Source organism: Gadus chalcogrammus, chromosome 12, assembly GCF_026213295.1.
Source record: "Gadus chalcogrammus isolate NIFS_2021 chromosome 12, NIFS_Gcha_1.0, whole genome shotgun sequence".
NCBI classification, from domain to species: domain Eukaryota; kingdom Metazoa; phylum Chordata; class Actinopteri; order Gadiformes; family Gadidae; genus Gadus; species Gadus chalcogrammus.
The window spans coordinates 16661085-16683151 of NC_079423.1; the positions used below are offsets into that span (position 1 = coordinate 16661085).

A 22067-nucleotide genomic window follows, 5' to 3' on the forward strand; every position below is an offset into this window, starting at 1 on the left:
TCCAGCACTTCATATGACTGAAATGACGCGGTTTTCGCGGGAACCGCGGTATCTGAAGTCCACGTCGAGTCGAGGTTAGTTTGAAAGAACGCGGGCACGTCTCCGAGCCTCATTATCATCTTAAACAAGTGTAGTTATTCGCTATATCAGTCTTCCATTTGGCGTTTTTAGCAAGTTAAGATGACCAGGTACTTGACCAGAAACAGGCTGCGACGGATCTACAAGTGGGGCGGCTTGCCCGTGAGCCACGATAGGAAGTTAAAGACCGACGAATATGAGTGAGTAGCGACAACAAGCCGTTTTCCGGTTGTACTTGTATCATTGTGATCTTTCTTTGAACGATTCAGTTGAACTTCACTGACAAATGTCCATTGTGTTTTTGTCTTTTTGTATCTGAAGCTCATTGCACATCAGCCTGGAGGACCTGCCCCGTACCACCGTGATCACCAACGGGCAGTACATCCTGATAGAAGGCGTGGATGACGACCACCCCTACGTGGCAAAGGTCACGAAGCTCATCGGTAGGAGACGACACAAGGCACACGTGTGGTTCCTTCTGACAGTAGCAAGCCCCATATCAGCCTATCAACCCTAAAGACGTGGTTATTTTCAGTGCAAATCAATCAAGAAATGCAAAATCATCAAAACACCCGACAATAATGGGTTACTCTTTACTTGAATCATTGTGTTGTGTTCCTCAGAGAATGACAAGAAGAAGAAGGCTCTGGTTCAGTGGTTTGCCCGTGTGGGCGAAGTTCCCCCGAACAAGTTGAAACTGCTGGGCAGGGAGCCGCACCCGCAGGAGATCTTCTACTACGAAGGCCCCACCTGTGAGGACGAGATCGACGTGGAGTCCATCCTCAACACTGTGCAGGTACATCAGTCAACCCTCTCCTATTGGACGGTTTTACTTATGACTGAAATCCCGAAATGCTCTAAAGCAAGTGGTTCTCAAACCTTTTCTACAAGTTTGAGAACCAAGTGTTTCTACAAGTGTTCTCCCTCCCTGAGTACCCCCTTCACTGACACTAAACGGAAGCTTTCAGAAGTGACCCTTAAAGATAGTTGGCTATTTTTTCTTTATTTTCTGGATAACTCCTGCAGTACTGCAAAGTACCCCCATTTGAGAACAAGTGCTCTAAAGCATCATCGAATTTCGTCTGATAAAGTAATGGAATCAATCCTTGCCGTCGACTTTCATTGCTTTCCAAAAAAAAACATTTAAATAAGTCAAAGTAGGTCAGCTGCTTCCATTCTTGGGCTTTACGTGGACAGCTATGGCTTTGTCTTTCAAAATATGAAATCTTTGAGATCTTTACCCGCTGCTCCTAGAGATCGGTTAAACGCAGCGATCACAATTAGCTGTGCAATGGTAAAGCTGAATCTAGGTAGCGGTAGCGTTGTCAGTTTGGGACGCCCCATCGTGAACAGGGATCTAGTTCAGCGCAGTTGAAGCCTAAACCTTTCCCTCCGAAGTGATTGCAGGGTAGAGGGAGCTACGTATCCTAGCCATGGCCATCGTGCGCTAACATGCTCCTCCTCCTCCTCCTCCTCCTCCTCCTCCTCCTCAGGTAAAGTTCATTCCGGCGGGGGCGCCGTTCCCCGACGTCGACCGACAGGAAGTGCTGTACGTGAAGCTCTCCTGGAACACCAAGGTCTTCAAGGTGGTGACGCCCGAGCAGATCGAGACCGCCACCACCACCGCCGCCGCCGCCGCGCCCCGCCTCGTCCCCACCCCCGGCCGCCTCCGTCCCGCCCTTCCCCCCTCGCCGCCCTGCTCCCCCGCCCTGGCGGCGACCCCCCGGTCGAGGGCGCCCTCCCGGCGGGCCCTGCCCACGCCGGACCCCATGGTCATGAACCGGGCGGCGGCGGCGGGCGGGCACAGCGTCCGGGGCACGGCGAGCGCCGGGAAGATGGTGGCGGCGGCGGCGGAGGCGGAGTCGATGCACTCGGCCTCCAAGATTTCCGCCTCCAAGTGCCTGAGCGGCAAGCGGAGGTCCTGCGTCGCGCGGACCCCCGGCGTGCGCAAGAAGCTGGAGCTCAGCAGTGAGTGTTCCTTCAGGGGGGCATGATGCTGTCGTTTACGTTTTAGATTACATTCAGGGCCTCGAGGGAAGTTAAGACCTGAGGGGAAGATTGAAGCCGTGAGGTTTTTGCGATGGTATACTATGCGAGTCTGGAGTGAACTATAATAGAGCCTTCTCCTTACATTTAGCAGGGCGTTATACAACCGTTCATACACAATCACACACCGACGGCAGAGTCAACCATGCCAGGCAACAGCCACGTCGTGGGTCGGAAAGGTTAGGGCTTAGAGGTTTCTTGCTCAGAGACACCTCGACGCTCGGCTAGGAGGAGCCGGGGATCGAACCAGCAACCTTCGGGTTACCCGGCGACTGTCGCAGTAGCTCAGGGCTGGGCACACGGGGTTTATTTAGCTTAATGAGTGGTGTCGTCAGATGCCTGCGGAAGGCTGCTACCACTACGGCACAGAGACGCAAGCAAGCGCCTATTTATGTATTTTTGTGAGTTCTTATCTTGACCGCTCACAGCCAGTGAAATGACGGGGAGGTGCAAAGGAGAAAATTGTTGTGAAACTCTGAAATGAATTGTCCCCCCCCCCCCCCCCCCCCCCCCCCCCCCCCCCAGGTCCTAGGAAGAGCCTGATGGACGGGGACGAGGGCCTCTGCCAGCTCCTGGACGAGGACCTGGACCAGGACGTGCTGATGGTCCAGCGCTCGGCCACGACCCTGACCCGCCTCATGTCCCAGCCCGGCGGCCTGACCCCCGCCAGGAAGACCTCGAGGGCCGCTGGGTCCTGGGGCTCCCAGAGCATGAAGCCGGTCCTGAGCTTCATGAGCCTGGGGGGGGACAGTTCGCCGGAGACCGCTCTGCAGGACTCTGACCGGTGAGCGTGGGGGGGCCGTCCGTCAGGGGCCAGGGGCCTGGGTTTAGGAGTGGGGGGTACCCATCAGGGGCCTGGGTTTAGGAGTGGGGGGCACCCATCGGGGGCCTGGGTTTATGAGTGGGGGGCACCCATCAGGGGCCTGGGTTTAGGAGTGCGGGGCACCCATCAGGGGCCTGGGTTTAGGAGTGCGGGGCACCCATCAGGGGCCTGGGTTTAGGAGTACGGGGCACCCATCAGGGGCCTGGGTTTATGAGTGGGGGGCACCCATCAGGGGCCTGGGTTTAGGAGTGCGGGGCACCCATCAGGGGCCTGGGTTTAGGAGTGGGGGGCATCCATCAAGGTCCTGGGTTTAGGATTGGGGGGCACCCATCAAGGTCCTGGGTTTAGGAGTCCTATTAGTATCGTGCTGTTCTTTCTGCTGATCCACATGCTACCGTTTTATTTGAGCAGATAATGAGGACGACTCTAAACACTGTTTCCTTCTGTATATTAGTTTGTTTTTGTCCAGAAAATCCTTGTTTACCTTTTCTTATTTTTAATAACCACAATAAGTTGATTATTCCGAAACATGCTCTTTGTGGCAAACTTAAGAGTAGAGGTTCTAGCATTGTGTAGCATCTGATCCTAGCTATCTCTGTTGTGTACGGGGAATGGGTTACCATAGTGATTTCTAGTGCTTTGCACCTGGTTCTATGAACATCTTTGCCGTCAGAGATACATTGTTTCACCTTCTTCTGCCAAACGTAAGTCGCTTTGGATAAAAGCGTCTGCTAAATGTAAATCCAAATACGGTCTGGCTCCTCCTGCGATCCGCCGCCGTGTCGAGACTCACTGCGGCCTCTTCCAGGGAGCTGTGTGGCGTGGCCTCCCTGGAGGACGAGGTGTTTGACATGGGGCTGACCCTGACTCCCAGGAGGCAGGCCACCCCCAGGAGAAACCATGCCACCAGGGGGCAGAAGTGAGTCACTAGCCTGGTGGTGGCGGGTGCTCACGTTTTTCGCTAGCACCGATCACGACCCGGTTTCATGAGTTGAAGTCACGGGGAAAACATGAGCAGTGGACGGTTGACCGACAGGGAGGCTTCCTTAGAGCTTTATTATTTATAGTAATAACCTCGCATTTGAGTCATATCACATGTTAAAGGAACGTTTCATTGCCTGATTTTAATTGGCACCTTCAAATCTTGGTCAGACTACGTCCAACAGCGAGGTTCACTTGATGTCGGACCGTTCAACTGAGTTCTCCTGTTTTGTGCCCTTCATCCTGGTTGATCTCACAATTTCCAAACACATTAGAGGTTTGCGGGGTGCACGTGTGGGGTGTTGTGTTCACGACGGGGGCATCTTTCTGGGGGGAGGGTCTCTCAAAACCCTTGGTGGATGCAGACAGGAGGTTCACCCATGGAGACGACGGCTGATGTGTTTGCTCGGTACCTGGTGGCACACAGACAGAACCAAGGAGTTTGATGGCACATGTATTTTATACACAATGTATCGTATCTCTGTAACGTCACCTGACCCTGCCTTTGGCTGTTCTCTCTGACATAAGAGCGTCCACACCTTCCAGGAGGGCAGAACGGGCCGCCAAGGAACACTCTCTTGGAGTGCTGTAAGTACCTCCATCACCATTTAAAAGTCCCATTAATGCCGGTAGCCTCACCTTCTCAAATGGTCTTTTACTTTGAAAAAAGGATCAGTTTCCGTCCTTTGCTCCCGTAGAAGCTCTGGTTGGTGTTCCTTGTATTTTAACACGGATCAGAGTGAGTGAGGTGGTCCGAGTGCCTGGCCTCACTAACCCCGCCCCCTGCTGGCCGTCCGTCCACAGAGCGGAGGAGAACGAGAACTCGCCCATGGAGCCCGCCGCCCCCACCCCACGGACCTCCAGGAGGAAGTCCGCCCAGCTGGTGTCCTCTCGGATCAGGAAGCAGCTGTGAGTGTCTCCGTGGGGGCTCAGGAGGTGGGGCGGCTCGGCTGGTCGCTGGAGGGGTGCTGGTTCGATCCCCGGGTCCTCCCCCCGGAGTTCCGTGGGGGACGTCCCATGTTTTTTTTTTGTTTTTTTTTTTACTTAAGTCTTTCGTCCTCGTATATGTTGGCGTCTCTTCCTTCTGCGCGGCTCTGATCTGTGAGCGTCTCCCTCCAGGAGTCTACTGGACGACGTTCACTCCGACGGAGACGACGGCGACGAGTTCCTCCCGTCCGTCAAGGAGCTCCGGAGCAGCAGCGACGAGGAGGAGGAGCCGCAGGAGGAAGAGGAGGAGGAGGAGGAGGAGGAGTTCTGCGCGAGGTTGGACAGCGACGACGACGAAATCGTCGCCAAGAAGAGCAAACGCGGAGCGGCGGCGCCTCGAACCCCCCGCTCCGCACGGAAGAGCCAGGCTTCCATGCGCACGCCACGCAAAACACCCGTGAAGAAGGTACGTTGGGGGCCTTCCTCAGTATCTTGGGTTCAGATGCAGTGCGTGAGGGATGCTGGGATCAAACGTAACCCATTGCTATTGTGATCCATAGGCCACGCCCACGACGCCTCGCACCCCTCGCCATGCCACGCCCAGTATCCCGAGCCGCTCCCTGCCGGCCAGACAGCCCGGTAGCGCCCTGGAGGAGGCCCGGGCCCGGTAAGGAGGAGGAGACTGTGTGTGTGTGTGTGTGTGTGTGTGTGTGTGTGTGTGTGTGTGTGTGTGTGTGTGTGTGTGTGTGTGTGTGTGTGTGTGTGTGTGTGTGTGTGTGTGTGTGTGTGTGTGTGTGTGTGTGTGTGTGTGTGTGTGTGTGTCGCCTGCGTTGGGTCTTTGTGTGTGTGTGTCAAGGCCCTTTCCTGTTGCTGATGCATGATAAAGTCACACACACCCACTTCACAACCAATGTTATGTTTTGGATGAGGACTCCATCAACGTTGCGCTGGAGACTATTTGCTGCCATCTAGTGGTCAGAAATAGTTTGTCTTTAATTCTTGATTTTTGCTGTTATGTTTGTTGTGATATGGCTTCATTCATTTGAAATGAGGAAAACCCATAAGGAACATAGCATATTGATCTAATGTGATACAATATACCTTTCCCCTCCCTAGGTTATGTTGATTGAACCGCAAAGCACCCATCACTTTGTAGAGTCTGTAATTGTTGGCTATAAAGTCTGTGTGTTGCCATCTGTCCGTGCCCAGGCTCCACGTGTCGTCAGTGCCAGAGTCCCTCCCCTGCCGCGAGCAGGAGTTCCAGGACATCTACAACTTTGTGGAGAGCAAGGTTATGGACGGGACCGGAGGGTAAGAAGAATATCTTAATTCAAACCCTCTGTTTACATCATACCAGAGAGACCCTACACGATGTATAGAGACACAGCGCGTGTGTGTGTCAGCTAATAATCTAGAATCACTCCCACCGCTCAATACTGTTAAAAACCTTTTTAAAATCATCCCTGACTGAACAATGCAATTGTTCTTTTTTAACCTGATTGCCTTTTAGCTGTCTGTTTGTATTAGCTTGTTATACCTTAGCTTGATATTAAGTGTAATGTCTTGCATTCTAGTGTGTGTAGTTTGTCATTTGTGGTGTAGACATGTCTTGTCTTTTGTGTATTCTAAAACTTTCTGCTGTCTTTCTTGGCCAGGACTCCCTGGGTGAAGTTACTGTAACTCAATGGGACCTTTTCCTGGTAAAATAAAAAAGTGTGTGTGTGTGTGTTCAGGTGCATGTACATCTCGGGGGTCCCGGGCACGGGTAAGACGGCCACGGTGCACGAGGTGATCCGCTCTCTGCAGCGAGCCTCCGACGCGGACGACATCCCCGCCTTCAACTTCATCGAGATCAACGGCATGAAGATGACGGACCCCCACCAGGCCTACGTGCAGATCCTGCAGGTGAGCGAGGACACGTTTTCATAGTGTTGTACGAACCGTGGTTTGAGGAACTCACCTGGGATTGAACAAAGCGGGTCCTTCGGTCAATTTTGTCAGAAGTGCTCTGTGTGGTTAAACCCCAGTCGCGTTCTGATTGGACGAGTAGATCGCCAGAATCAAGGGTGTCTAGCTTTTGAAGTCATCACTTTCTCTAGAGAAGAGGGAAAGAATTGAGTGTAGCCAGTTGGTGTTTGTGCATCGATAGTAGCATTATATGCTACTACTAAAACAATGAAATATTGAACTAAAGAACTGAACTAATGAACAATGAAGAGATCTTGTATCTCAACGGGATCTTCCTGGCTAAATAAAGGATCAGATAAAATACAAATCTTGTTCACTCTTGTTCCCAACATGAGTCTTTAATGTGTTCAAACACCGAGCTCTGAGGCATTTAGACATGGTATAAACAGCATTCATTGATCCTTCATTAAGATGGTCTCTGACCCCCCCCCCCCCCCCTGTGTCATCTGTGCAGAAGCTGACGGGGCAGAAGGCCACCCCGGACCACGCTGCCGCCCTGCTGGAGAAGAGGTTCAGCCACGCCGGACCCAAGAAGGAGAGCACCGTGCTGCTGGTGGACGAGGTGAGGCCGTCTGTCTGTCTGTCTGTCTGTCTGTCTGTCTGTCTGTCTGTCTGTCTGTCTGTCTGTCTGTCTGTCTGTCTGTCTGGGGCCCCGTGGCCCTGACCCACTACCTCCAGCACTGTAGTAGTTACTGTCTCGTGATTCATTTTCATGCCTATGATCCTTGTGGTTTAATGTTGGTCTTTGGTAAGTCTTAAAGTAAATGCTCTCTGTAATATGCTTTGAGTAGAATGGCGATCAATGTGGGAGTGAATCACTCATTCACATTCATTCATGGCGGTCTATTTGGCGACCTGATCCAAATGTATATGGATGGATTGATCCATCCCTCTATACACCCACACCCACACGTCATATACCATGATTGGCGGTCTCGTATACATTGAACGGCGGTCTCACTGTCTCGTCCCCTCTGTCCGGACCTCAGCTGGACCTGCTGTGGACCAGGAAGCAGAACGTGATGTACAACCTGTTCGACTGGCCCACGCGGCGTCACGGCCGCTTGGTGGTCCTCACCATCGCCAACACCATGGACCTGCCCGAGAGGATCATGATCAACAGGGTGGCCAGCAGACTGGTGAGGGGTCACACACACAGAGACGCACACATGCAGACACGCACAGAGAGGCACACATACAGACACACACACACGTGCACACACACGTGCAGACACACCCAGTCCTGGGTTGACCCCGCTTCGCCCAGTGGTGGGCAGGGGTTGGGAGGTGGAAAAGTACGAGTGCACCTTTTTATTTTCTAGTACTGTGCGTACACAGGGATTTCTTTATTAAATGTCTCTTTTTTTTGCTGAATCTTTTCTCCTAAGCAGGGTTCATGCACACATTCACACACAGCCAGCCGGCTCGTCAGGAGCAAGTATCTTGCTCAAGGACGATCGGTTAGGAGGAGCCGAAGATTGAACTAGCAACCTTCTGGTAACAACTCAGCCGCTCTGCCTCCTGCTCTAAGCCGACCCTCTCCTCTCCTCCCCTCTCCTCTCCCAGGGCCTGACGCGGATGTCGTTCCAGCCGTACAGCTTCAAGCAGCTGCAGCAGATCATCATGTCCAGGCTGAACAAGGTGAAGGCCTTCGAGGAGGACGCGCTCCAGCTGGTCTCCAGAAAGGTACGGTCTCGCAGCACTCTGCGTTACGCGCGTGTGACTCTCCCGGCCATCGCCGACAATCCCTGCTCCTCAATCCACCCGGTCGCTGATGTAGGGAGCTGATCTGCAGTCCTGCCCTCGACCAACTCACTATCTGGTGTTTCATGTGTTTGTTTTTGTCGTACTGTAGAGATGAGGGGCTCAGCGTCCTTGGCGTCAGCTGTTGGTTTACACACAAGCCTTTGGAGGGGGTAGATTTGTCTTCTACAGAGAATCACTTTTCTTTGACATTTTTGTTACTAGCAGCAGAAAATATAAAAATTTGGCTCAATAAGGACACGGACTTGAGATAATTAATCTCAGCTCTTATTCTTGAGAATAGCCCTTGCCAGATATTGACGTTAAAGGGCACTGGAATCCAGCCTGGAATCGCTAGACGAATTGCAAACTGTAATTAGTCTGGAACCTATCACTTTCCAAGGGAAAGCTCTATACTGTGTCTATACGGAATCAACAGGGACCATTCTACATCAGCGGCAGCCATCTTTGTTGTTGTGGTTTAAATACCTCTAAGGCCCTCTCCTGCACCGTCATCATATTTATCCCGCCTCATGTTAAATAAATGGTGGTGATCGGTGGAGCCAGACATTTTCTGCGGAGCAAATTAAACCGGAGCCGGCAAGATTTGTCCGGTTCCCAGGCTACCTTGGGTCCAGGCTGTTGTTGTGACGGCTTATATTGGAGTCCATCTGTAATGGCCGCCCCTTCCTCTCCCATCACAGGTGGCCGCCCTGTCCGGCGACGCCCGCCGCTGTTTGGACATCTGTCGACGGGCAACGGAGATCTGCGAACACACCTCTCTGGACCCAGGCGCTCCCGGATTGGTTGGGATGAGTCACGTGATGCAGGCGCTGGACGAGATGTTCTCCTCTGCCTATGTGACGGCCATCAGGTGAGGCGTTCAGACCTCCGATGTTGCTTTAGTTTCTCATGTCTCGTGTCAATTAAATTCAAAGGACTTTATTTTTTCCTGTGACACAGCATACTTCAACAATAAATAGTTAGTCATCATGTACGGGAGAAGATCAATTCTTAAAAGCTAAAAAAGGTTGTGGGTAGGGAGAATAGATTGTTAGTTGGGGGAAGGTGAACAGGTTGAAGTCTGGAGTGATGGGTGGGGTTGGGCGATGTGTGTTTTGGACGTGTGTGTTTTGGACGTGTGTGTGTGTGTGTGTGTGTGTGTGTGTGTGTGTGTGTGTGTGTGTGTGTGTGTGTGTGTGTGTGTGTGTGTGTGTGTGTGTGTGTGTGTGTGTGTGTGTGTGTGTGTGTGTGTGTGTGTGTGTGTGTGTGTGTGTTAAACCTCGTTCCCATGGTGACGTCTGGCAACGATGTGTTGAATGAGAAGGTGATCTTGATCGGGTCATCTGACTTCCTGTTTCCGTTCAAGCATCAAATTAGTATTGTTGTTAAATATATGACCCCCGACCCCTCCCAAACAAAAATAGAAGAAAACGGATTATGAAGAGGAATTGGCACCTGTATCAGAAATCCTCCGCTAAGCCGGTCAGAATTCAGTGATGTCAGTAGGATGGGTTTAAACTTTAAGGTGTGACTGTGTGTGTGTGTGTGTGTGTCCAGGTGTGCGTCCATCCAGGAGCAGCTCTTCCTGCGGTCCGTGCTGATGGAGTTCCGTCGACTGGGTCTGGAGGAGGCCACCTTCCAGCAGGTGAGGCTCCCCTCTTCACCCTCCTGGGGGGGATCACAGCCACACTAGAAACAGGACCGATGTTCCGCTTTTAAAACGACCAAATGCCCGCCACAGTTGACCACAACTCAAAGTGTGCAGCCAGTGGCGGTTTTAGGCACGGGCGAACCAGGCAGCCGCCCGGGGCGCCATCTTTGTGGGGGGCGCCAGATCACATGGAGGTGCGCCACGAGCAGTAAAAAAAAAAGAAAAAGCGCTGCGTAGCGGTTTTCAATGAAGTACAAAACATTGTGTGGGGAATTGGTGTTTTGGCGCCCCCTCTGGCTGCAGGCGCACACCTGCTCGTTGAGAAGGTGCCGTGCACGGACGAAGTCCGTAGGGTCATGATACAACCCCCCGCTTGGAGGAAGACTTGCCCGGGGCGTAACTGGACGTAGAACCGCCACTGTGTGCACCCGCAAAAAGCTGAATTAAGTATTGAGCAATGATGACGTCTTTGCATTTTGGTTAACCTTATGGTTAACCGGCCAGCACCCCATCACCGATTTTTTAAAACTAAATAAAAAATCTATAAATGTGTCTGCATGTCAATTATGGCCCCCATTGCACCCCTGATCATCCCTGGAACGAGGGATCCCCTGGACTGCGTTCCTTATCAAGATTTTTTCCTTGCTAAATAAGGGAGTTGCCCTCTTTGGGGCTAGGGTCGGGGGGGGGGGGGGGTCACACACGGCCTGTTAAGCCCTTTGAGACTGTACCTGTGATTAAGGGCTAATGAATATTCGATCATGAAAGAGAAAACACGTTGTTAAATATAATCGATGTGTTTTCCGTCGACCCCTTCATCCCTCCATCCCCTAATGCGCTCTACCCCCGTGGAGCCTTTACCGTCTCTAACCCGGTTCTCCCCCCCCCCCTGTCCCCCCCCCGTCCCCTGGGCAGGTGTTGGTGCAGCACCAGGCCCTGTGCCGCGTGGAGGGCCTGCAGCCCCCCAGCGTGTCCGAGGCCCTGGCCGCGTGCCAGCGGCTGGGGGCCTGCCGGCTGCTGCTGCTGGAGCCCAGCCGGCTGGGGGTCCTGCAGAGGGTCCGGCTCAACGTCAGCCAGGACGACGTGCTGTACGCCCTCAAGGCCGAATGAGGTGTGTGTGTGTGTGTGTGTGTGTGTGTGTGTGTGTGTGTGTGTGTGTGTGTGTGTGTGTGTGTGTGTGTGTGTGTGTGTGTGTGTGTGTGTGTGTGTGTGTGTGTGTGTGTGTGTGTGTGTGTGTGTCAAGCTCTTAGAACGTATTATATTTTGTAGATGAATTGTGTACAGCGGTGGTGACCGAGCTCTTAGACCGAACTCTTTCTCTCCATTTGATGACCTGAGGTGGTTTGGTCGCCTTTGGTGTCGACCTGTGCAGAGAAGTCTGCTAATGCATGCAGACACTGTTTTTTTTAATCTATTTTTATAATATTATTTACATGAAAATAATTGGAATAATCTCTCTGGATAGACTTGACATTCTGGGTGTTGCTCGTATGTTTTTGTGGGGCCTTTCGTGTCCTGTTGAAAGCACATAGTGAGTGAAGGCCGTAGATAGTAGAACTACAACATTAGTAGCCGTTTTATGATATCGGGCACTTTTAACAAATGCATTCTCACCATGGTTTATTCCTAATCCTAGTTTATTATTTTATGAAGCTTTGTGATGGGAGAGTGTGTTCTATCCCCAGTGAATGTGTCATTTACATCCCCAATGCCAACATTTTATTAATGCTGTGATTTTATTTCTGTGAAAATGTCTGCATTTAATAAAGATATCTAATATAATTATTGTTCCCTGTTTTAAATCTTCATCCCCAAATGTATGCAACGTCTGCCGATTAAATCATTTATCAAATCAATTAATTCGATTTTAAACTATAAACGTATATTTGATGTACTGATTGCCCACAAGATGGCGTATTGTTGTCTGGAAGACGGGGTCAAGGTTCAAGCAGGGCAATTCATATTCGAATTAAGGACTTTGGTGGTATTTTTTTTTCTTTGGTTTATGTTCAATATTTATTTAAAACTTTTTTCGAAAGAAAAGTTTGTACATTTCAAAAAAACTTTAAATTTCGGTTAAGGAGATGAGTGCATATGCATTTTGAAACAAATACACAAACTTGATTTTGGATTCACAGCACAATTACCCTAGTATCCTCCCCTTAGTCTTAAAGTGAATTCGGAGTGAACATTTCTTACTGCTATTGTGGTCCCTTCAAGCCTATTGAAACCGCACACCCATAGGTATAAATACAAGAGTGCACAATAGTGTGTGTGTGTGTGTGTGTGTGTGTGTGCGTGTGTGTGTGTGTACGTGTGTGCCACTGCCCTTCTGCAGCTGTCAGCCGAGTGGAATGGTGAGTAAGCAATAAATGCGAAAGTGCTTGTGTACTAGGTGTCTCTCCCCTCTGAACCCCACTCAGGGTAGGTGTGGTGCAGGGGTCTGACCAGTGGCAGGGACCGTGTCCCCAGAGCGGCGGGGCGAACAGGTAATAGATGGAGTGGGCGTACATGGAGAGGCTCAGCCGAACCTTATACCTTAATAATGGATGAGGCCTGACTGTGTGCAGAACCACCTCACTGAGCTCATTAGGCACCGTCAACAAAGGGACGTCTTTGTTCCCACAGAACATATGCGGAAAAACCAACTGTTAATCAAGAGTGTTTATTACCGCCCCTGGCGCTTCTACACTTAACTAAACAAACACAAGTGGATGCAAGGTAAACAAACGCGCACATTTACAGATACGGCACACAATGTGTTGTTCTGAGAAGAAAAACAACATGTGAGGAACTCTGATGTTGATGCATGCAGGACATATGCGGACAGACTTGCAGACTGACTAACTTGCAGTTCAATTTTTGTTTTATATCTTAATTCATGTAAGCCATGTGTTTATGTGTCGCAGTATAAAGATGATAGAACAATACCAGATGGTAGGTTGTTGTGGATGAGGTGTCTGTCCGCGTCGTTCAGGAGAAGGAAGGCTCGTCCCTGGGGTCTCACTAAAACATTTAACCAGTAAGATATTTTCTGCGTTGATAAATAAGTCAGTCTCCTTCCAGAGGGTCCTTGGCATCTCCGAGTGGCGGCCGCTGGACTGCAGGGGCCTGCTGAACTGGGTTTACTGGGGTGATACGTGGGAGTGTTCATAAGGTATAGGATACACAAGAGTTACACATCTCTTTATTGTTGTAAAAACTGAATAGATAGGCTAAATATCCATAGATTTATAATGTGTCTGTGCCTGTGGGTATATAAAATGTATGATTATTTACATTGACAATATTATTAAGTATTATAATTATATACAATATATTTATATAGAATATATATTATACATAATGACTATATTTTTTATTTGATCCACATCATTGCCTATTTCTTTTTTATCAAATACCTCTGTTGATCTTGCATGAAAGCTTTGCATGTACCCCCCTGATATAAATCCTGATAATAAAATTCCTGGCAGTGCAATGTGACAGCTGCCAGAGGTCATTTGAGGGCATTAATCAGCATCTTAAAGGATGGGGTACTGTTTCCGGTGCATGCATGTGTGTGCTGGTTGTGCACGCAGGTGCGGAAGGACGTGCACACGCATGATGTGTGATGTCTGATGTCTGAGAGAGCGTGTGTGTGTGTGCGTTTATAGCCTATGTGTGTGTGACTGTGTGTGTGGGGGTGTGTAAGTGTGTGTGTGTGTGTGTGTGTGTGCCTCGACCAGCCCCCCTCTCTCTTTGTCCCTCCTCAACAGTGAAACCCAGGCGCGCGCCATCAATCTCCCCGCGCATCCCGCTTCCCACAACAACCTTCACTTCACTTTCACATCCGCATCACCCTCGATCACGGACCAAGTTGCCGCCGCAAGTGATCCATGTTTCGCCTCCCTGAGATGCGACACCACCCCACCGTTTACCGGAGAATATCGTCCGTCCGCTGAGCGAGAGCATGCCCGATACGGGGGCGGCCAGTGCGGCGGGCTCCGCGACCGACGGTGCCGCCGAGGGCTCGCGGCACCGACACCGGTCGCAGGGGGAGGGAGAGAAGCACGAGTCGCACGCCGGCCCGCCACCCAGCACGTCTGGGGTCCTGGGTGAGTCCTCCTCCGTCCTCCGTCCTCCTCGTCGCTAGGGGTATTGTGTCTGTGAGAAGGACGGGACAGGTGGATGTGATGGAAGCACACGACGCGCTTCCACCGCGGGGGTTGCTTCAGTACCCCTAGACCTTTTGTCTTCCGGAGACCCTCAACAGACCGGGAGCCAGACCCTGTCGGCCCCCTGGTCTGATGCGGGTTCCCTGTGTGTACCGCACTGTGAGCTGACCGGCTGTAGTCACATTTATGATGTCATCCGGGGGTCTACTGTGATCCGTGAATCCTAACCCTGATGAACACCCGGTCTATGATGACCAGACCCCGATCCTGATATTATGGGCTTCTACATCCAGGCTGTATGAGGCATATGGTGCTATTTCAACAGCAGCGGCTCTGATCTGAAGAAACAATAATTCGCCCTCCCCCCGATGCATCATCCAGATAAACGCGTAAGCGGGGTAATAAGTGTGTAATAACGGTGGTCAGTGTATTAGCGAGACGATATAGCAGCATCCTCGGGTGGAAAAGTTCCCGGGAACGACAGCAGCAGGCGGGCTGTGCAGCAGCCCAGAGTCGGGCTCTCGTTCCTGGTTCTACGGAAGCCTGCCGCTGCTCTCTCTCTCTCTCTCTCTCTCTCTCCAAGAGTTGTGCTGCAGCATGATGCAGAGCCCGGAGTGGAGCGGGTCGCCGGGGATGAGGGCCCGTCTCGGTGAGTCGGTGTGCAGCAGGTAAACGGAGCGGGCTGCTGCTGTAGCCTGCTGCTGCTGCTGCTGCCGGCCACAGTGATGTCATGGTGTAGAGTTGCAGAAACCCACCGATGTGGCACCTACCCCGGCACAGTTTGTAGGCTATGGTTGTGTAGTGATGCATCATGGGTTTCGGTCCTACATGGTGTGTGTGTGTGTGTGTGTGTGTGTGTGTGTGTGTGTGTGTGTGTGTGTGTGTGTGTGTGTGTGTGTGTGTGTGTGTGTGTGTCTGGTGGTGTATGTGTAAGTCACATCTCAGTGTTTAGATTATAGTTGTGTAGTGATGTTTGGTAAGGTCATACACATCTTGTTGTGTTGCCTGTAGTGGTCATATGTGTAGTCACATCTTTGTGTAGGACATAGTTTTGAAGTGATGTTTGTGTAGGACATAGACATGTTGTTGTATAGGTAGGCTGTAGTTGTGTAGTGGTGATATGTGTAGGTCACATCTCTGTGTTTAGACTATAGTTGTGTAGTGATGTTTGTGTAAGTTATGCACATCTTGTTGTGTTGCCTGTAGTGATGTTTGTGTAGGTCGTACGCATCTTGTTGTGTAGGCTGTAGTTATATGATGTGTGGTCACGTCTCTGTGTAGGACAGTTGTATACTGATATATTTGTAATCCATTTACATTTCAGTGTGTCGGTTATGGTTGTATAATGCTGTACTGTATATCTCAGTGTGTATGCTAGTGGGATATTTGTAGATGATTAAAATCTCTGTGTGTAGGCTATGGTTGTATAATGGTGTATTGTAGGTCATATTCATCTCAGTGTGTAGGCTAGTGGGTTATTTCGTAGATGTTATGCTTCTCAATGTGTAGGCTATGGTTGTATATTTGGAGGTATTTCGCTCATCTCATTGTTCCACAACTTTAAACTAAAGACTAAGCTTTCATCACGATATGCAATCCCCTGCATTGCATACTCATTAAAAGACCTTTATGGATTGCGTGGTGGTACCCCCTTTTTCCATGAGGTGTAGCCCTGGTGTTGCTGGGGGGGGGGGGGAGATTACAACAATATCCTATGACATGATGCCTGACACATGTCCCTGTCAGTCAGCTGGGGCCGTCCCGATGTGGTGGTGGTGGTGGTGGTGGTGTTGCTGGTGGAGGTGGTGGTGGTGTTGCTGGTGGATGTGGTGGTGGTCGTGGTGGTGGTGGTGGTGGTCGTGGTGGTGCTGGTGGAGGTCGTGGTGGTGGTGGTGGTGGCTCCAACTGGGGAGGATTTGGCCCGCTGCTGCCTCGGATGCCTGATGCGTTTTCCTAATCTCGTCACTGGGATGACTTTGATCCTGGCATTCATCTCCCGTTGTAGCTCCGCCTGTACCGGAGCAGCAGCCACGTGGAGTTCCAGTTATTCCGTGCCCCTCCGCAGGCTAATCCTGACGAGATGCTGGGCTGTGGTACGGAAATAGGCCAGTGTCATATTGTGGCAGCTCAACTAGCACTAGTTAGAGCAAGCACTAGGACTAGCTAGTGAAGAGCTGGTTCTGGCCCTTCAAACTGGCCAGGATTTGGCCCAGTGGTGGCTTTTGATGCTTGATCGGTTTTCCGAGTGAACTATCTAGTACTAGCCAGTGCTAGTTGAGCAAGTGCTCATCACACAGGTTGGAGAGGTAGCACTAGATTGGAGCGATTGAAACGCACAGGTTTTGATTTCATAAAAGGGGACAGTTGTATAGATTTCTGTTACAGGCCAGTCAGCAAAACCATTGGATCGCAGGGTAGTCCGATTGGTCCATCGCACTGAACGTTTGCATGTACACTTTAAGGTTTGCTTGATACTTTCAGCATGCTCTGTGTTCTAAGACGCGTCTATTGATGCAAAGCATCCCAGTGAGACAACCAGCCTGCCTGCCATGGATGAAAAGGAAGCACTTAGACACCCCCATCGTAGACGTTCACTCAGCACTCGCTCTCTCCCTATACATCTACCTCACTTTACCTCTCAGGCTGTCTGTCTCTCTCCAGGGCACCGTGGTGCCTTTTGAGCCAGTAGTTAAGAATACCCGAGCTCTGCCTTGAACAGCTTTAGCCGGGCTCAGTGTCACACACTGTTTTTTTTTTAAGAGTTACCCTGTGTGTAGCGCGAGCGTTTCACTGCCAGCGCACGTCCCCCCCCCCCTAAACTAGCAAACGTCAAACCCGAGTGCTCCCCCAGCTCCACTGAACGGGTCATGATGAATATGATGTCACATCATCATACCAGCGTGAGTCACTGCCCTTCTCTGTGAACCCAGTGGCCTCCCCTCTGCCTTCCACACATGCTGCGCCATGAGAGAGGAAGTGTAAACTGAAACGTCTTCTAAACAAGTCCCCCCGTCCTCGGGCCTTCATGCCATAGCTGCACATAATCCTCATCACCCGACCAGAGGACTGGTTTCTGGATGTCGCGGGCGGGGTGACCTTGCTGGACGTGATAAGACGATTGCCGGATTGTAATCGTGTAGCCGCAGTGTTCTCCGGGGTTGTTCCCATATCGCCTCTTTCTCCACTCATCGTTAATCAGCGGATGGATTAATTGATCTTCTGCACGTGACGCCTTTCATAAGCATTGCGGCAGGGGATGAGGAAGGACCTTTGACCAGGTGCTTAGTTACTCGGTAGTCCATCAAACTAGCTGATGAGTCAGGCGTTTTCTGTAACGATTCAGCCCTGAAGTTGGGGGAGGACCGATTCAGAATAAAATGTGTTGCAGAGGGCATTGAAGTGAAATGGGTTGTAGCGCGCAACGCTCCAACATTCACCTCAACCCAGGGAAGATAAGATGGTTGTTTACCGTTGACTGGCCATTGTTTTTGGTTCCATTCACCTGTATCCAGTTGCATGAGGCTGACCTCATTACACTGAGACACACTGTCTGCTCTATATCTCCCCTCAAACGGTCCCAAAACGCTGAATGGCTCTGATTTTGGAAAAAGCTAATCTTTTGCATAGCAATTTGGTGCATCGATCGGTTTCGCCTGTCGTGAGTTTTGTGCTAGTTTCAAGTTTATGTGGATAGTCAAAGAGTGCTTCAACAATTCTGACCAACCATATGAATACATCCCCATTTAATGTGCTTTTTAAAGTTTATTGGTAAAACATTAATTACCCATCAATAAACATTAGTTAATACAGTTATAAGCCTTTGTATATAGAAATGGCACGGGTGAGGGTTATGCTAATAATAAGCTTAATATGCTAAGAATAGCATATTTGCTCAACATGAACTCTAATAGTAGTAACGCATTAGTAAATATATAACTAGATCATGAGTTAACTGTTACTTAACTTTTAGCTAATGCTTATTACTGCATGAACTAAAGTAAATGACTGGTTAATAAATGTACCGGTAATGTAAGGTTGTTACCAGTTTATCTTTGATGATGATGATAGATTAATGCCAGTGAGAACTAGCAGAGCTTATAATCTTTTTGTTGTAAAATTTCTTTGAGATATGCTGGAAAATGACTACTCTCTTTAGTATTATAAGAGTTATTAGATAGCAGGGTAATCAATCACGCTGTTGTCTCCTGTGACTGACTGCACGGACCAGGTAGTTAATACTGTAGTTAGTAGAGTGTTACAACAACCATGGGGGAGAAACGTTACACAACTGCTCTACAGTAACTCCTAATGTACTCTCTCCGCTATTTATAGCAACGTTAACTGATCTCCAAATGTAACCTATTGGGCGGGCCTACCAGAGCACTGCAGGGCAACACTACTTCCACAGTTCTTTTTAGGAACATGCAAACCGCAGGGTTTATTGCTGTCAATATCTGACAGCACTTCACATCACGTTTATGTTTTTATTAGCTCTAAGATGATCGCTGCAAGCAGGATCCAACTGGTTTGTTACCAGTGAAGCGAAGCTCACTGGTGTAGCTCGATGCAAGGTTAGGTGTGCCCTGAAATGAGTTGGAATTCAATACACAGGCCTGTTCCTGCCACAATGAAGTTCCTGTTGACAATACAATCACTATTTGCATCGATATTGATGAGTTTGGCCACTTAATGCAAGTTCTTGCCTCATTTGATTACATATATTTGCAAAATAAATGCAATTGCCTGTCTGATGTTTTTTGCATTGCTTATACATAAACTAACATAATCATCGATTCCTTCCGACTTTGAGTTATTGTGCCCCTATGAGGTACATTGATCTAATGTACAGGACCGGCCCTTCTCCCCAGGGTGACTCCAAGGGCGTAGTGTGTGTAACCTACAGCGCTGCACAGCCGTTTCAGCTGAGGCATTAGTACACAACCTGTACGGGCCTTCATTCAAGCATGCAAGGCAGTTATTTTGGCCTCAGCTTCGGAGACGAGGTCATATTTCTCCCTTTTGCCCCCCCCCCCCCCCCCCCCCCCCCCCCACACTTCTAGCCTTTGTCCCAACCAACTTGTCTTTTCATATTGGAAATTCAATTACTATGAAATACGCTTTCAGCGAAAAGTTTCCTGTGTAGTTTATTCCTGTATCACAGTGTGCGTGTCCTCACCTCTGCCTGCCAAAAGTAGCGTTATCGATCTTCCGCAGCTAGAATGCGCTGCAATCCGAAAAACTTGCCAGCTTTCATCCTCAGTCAAACTGAAGTTTTTTGTAGTTTTGTGTTAAAATCGAAGGATGATGATGACGACCCAAGTTCCACTTGGCTTTATATATGGTTGTTCCTATATATATATATTGCATGGCTGCTTTTGATCCTGACTTCCTTTTGTTCAAAAGGGTAGCAGTTTGACCATAGACGTTGGATAAAAAGCTTACCCCGGATATGTTAGTCAGACAAAACAAAACTTTGTTGAATTGTTTCAACATTTAGTAACACAGCAATGACCCCCAACTGTGGACACTGCCACTGTTAGTGTTCACTGCGCCACAACTTTGTGAGTGTTAAAGCATCCAGTTGACCCACATCTGCCGACGCACGCCTGTGATGAAGCTGAGCAAGGAGCTGACAGTTGAGCAGTCGGCCTCTGACGGATTAAGACACACCAACACTTTACTTACTGTTACCCGCCGCTGGTTAAACCGAGGCCCGCTAGCCAACAGCATCTTTTATAATTTATTAGAATCTGAAATTAATTATTGATGCATGATTTGAGTGTTAGTTCCCCGTATTGTTTCTGGGAGGTGGGAGCTCATCTCCTGTTTGTTTACTGAACGTGAAATGAATTGTTCATCATCGTCTTCGTCGACACATCAGTTCAATTTTGCAAAATTGCTTTATTCTCTTTAATCGTAAAAATATTCCATACATTATAATATATATCATAACCACACGAACACGTCCAAGGTCGACCGCTCTGCGTCACGACTCCCCAGAAGTCATGTCAACTCTCCCTGAAGGGCATCACTAATGTAAACGTACGTTTCCTCCATGATATGGAGCCGAATGGGAAGGAACAGGGCAATGGTAATAGCATCCGAATCCCTTGGAAGACCAGAGCTATCGATCTGCTCAGAAGCCTCCACTCCACGGATATCTCCTGTCCAGGAATAGAACAGCACATCTTCTGAAGGGCTCTCTTGAAGAGCTCATTGACCGGCCCGGTGAACTGAGTCATCGTCCTTCCACTGTTGTTTCAGAATATGTAACGCACACAACGGTTGTTGGCCCTCCGACGCAAACCCAAACGCCTTTGTTGGCGCGGTTGGTGCAGCGCAAATCATTAGACACGCGTGATTAAATCTGAGTCTAAATGAGAGATTAGATTGCGCTGGTGGTAGCATTGTCATGCTGTCTGAAAGTCGTCAATTTTGTCCTCCCCCTTTTTGTTCTGCTGTCTGCTCTAAACTGTGTTCCTCTGCAGGGAGGTTGTGGGATGATGGGGAATGATTTATTGAGACTTTATCTGAAATTTGCTGTAGGAACGCTGCAGCTAAACAGTCTGATCTGAAGGGATTCGAACGACGTCAGAGCCTTAACCAATCTCTTATTGGACCTACTCTACCTAAATCAGCAGACTTGGAAAGAGAATCACATGTGAGTCTTCAAAGCAGCCAATCAGATGTCCGGGCCTGGACTAATGTAGCTTTGCGTTTGGATCGGTCCTAAGCCTGCTTGTGAAGGCAACAGACTTCTGACAGCAGCACTGCTGTTGTGGAAGTCCAAGTGGCAGGCTATTGCTAGGTGACTGAAAGGTTTACAGACAGTTCAACAGGCTCCGGTAGAGCATCATAATGAGGTTTATTGGTCAACACTCTTGACCACATTACAGATGGTGGCACCTTCTCTACCTCAACTTCTGTCTGCCATAGACTCGGTTTACCATTCTAGTCGTACGTCTCCTTTATTTCTCTCTCGTCTTCCACTCACAATATCATCTTCTATCATCTATTATCATCTATCAACATTATGTACTATTATACTGCGAAGAAAATGACATTTCATCCATTCTGCACTTCAAATAGAATAGATGCTTGTATTTGGAAGGAGACGTCACACTCCTAAGTGACCTATTGAGCTGATACGGAGTTGTGCTACTCGGGGTGTTTGTGGGGCACTTAACCTTCTTAATGCCTTGCTGTGTCGAGCGATAAATTCAATCTAACTCTATCCATCTCTCAACCTCCAGAATGCTGTGTTCTGGTTCAGGGCTGACGCAGTTCAGAGCTGCTCAACAATGAGGCCCGTTGGCCACACAAAAGCCACCATTCATCAGACTGAATTCATCGCCGCTCACTCATTCATAATCTGCGACACTGCCCACCCACCCGCCCCTCCCCGGCTCACCCGAACCGTTACCCTGCAGACAATGTCCAATTCAGCGTTGGGTCCTCACTGGTACGGGGGTCTGCGTGTGACCTGTGGTCCGACCCCTAGCCTGAGTGGATCGGACAGAAACTAGCTCGGCGCCGTTGTCTCCATGACTATGAAGTACAAACTCCATTAACTCCTCCACCACCTGCTGTTGTTGCACCTCCACCCCCCCGATCATTACTCCTCCTCAGAGTAGGTCACCATGATGAGACTACAGCGCCGGGAGGGAAAGAGTGATTGATAGGGTCGGAAAGG

At 49.6% G+C, this 22067-nt stretch overlaps 2 protein-coding genes across 2 annotated transcripts in view; both read left to right on the forward strand.

Moving 5' to 3' along the window:
• Positions 1-12002, forward strand: orc1 (origin recognition complex, subunit 1). The gene is made up of 18 exons (XM_056604180.1): positions 1-278; positions 400-521; positions 702-874; positions 1572-2046; positions 2650-2908; positions 3756-3866; positions 4457-4516; positions 4733-4837; positions 5048-5321; positions 5416-5522; positions 6065-6166; positions 6589-6760; positions 7278-7385; positions 7813-7962; positions 8390-8509; positions 9271-9440; positions 10127-10214; positions 11136-12002. The coding sequence occupies exons 1-18, from the start codon at positions 181-183 to the stop codon at positions 11328-11330; spliced, it is 2889 nt and encodes a 962-aa protein (XP_056460155.1). The 5' UTR covers positions 1-180; the 3' UTR covers positions 11331-12002.
• A 1957-nt stretch (positions 12003-13959) lies between these two features.
• LOC130393523 (anoctamin-8-like) overlaps positions 13960-22067 on the forward strand; it is a 28917-nt gene continuing 20809 nt past the window's right edge. Inside the window, exon 1 of the mRNA XM_056604194.1 lies at positions 13960-14314. Coding sequence (XP_056460169.1) covers positions 14170-14314 — 145 coding nt within the window. The 5' untranslated portion in view covers positions 13960-14169. The remainder of the gene's footprint in view (positions 14315-22067) is intronic.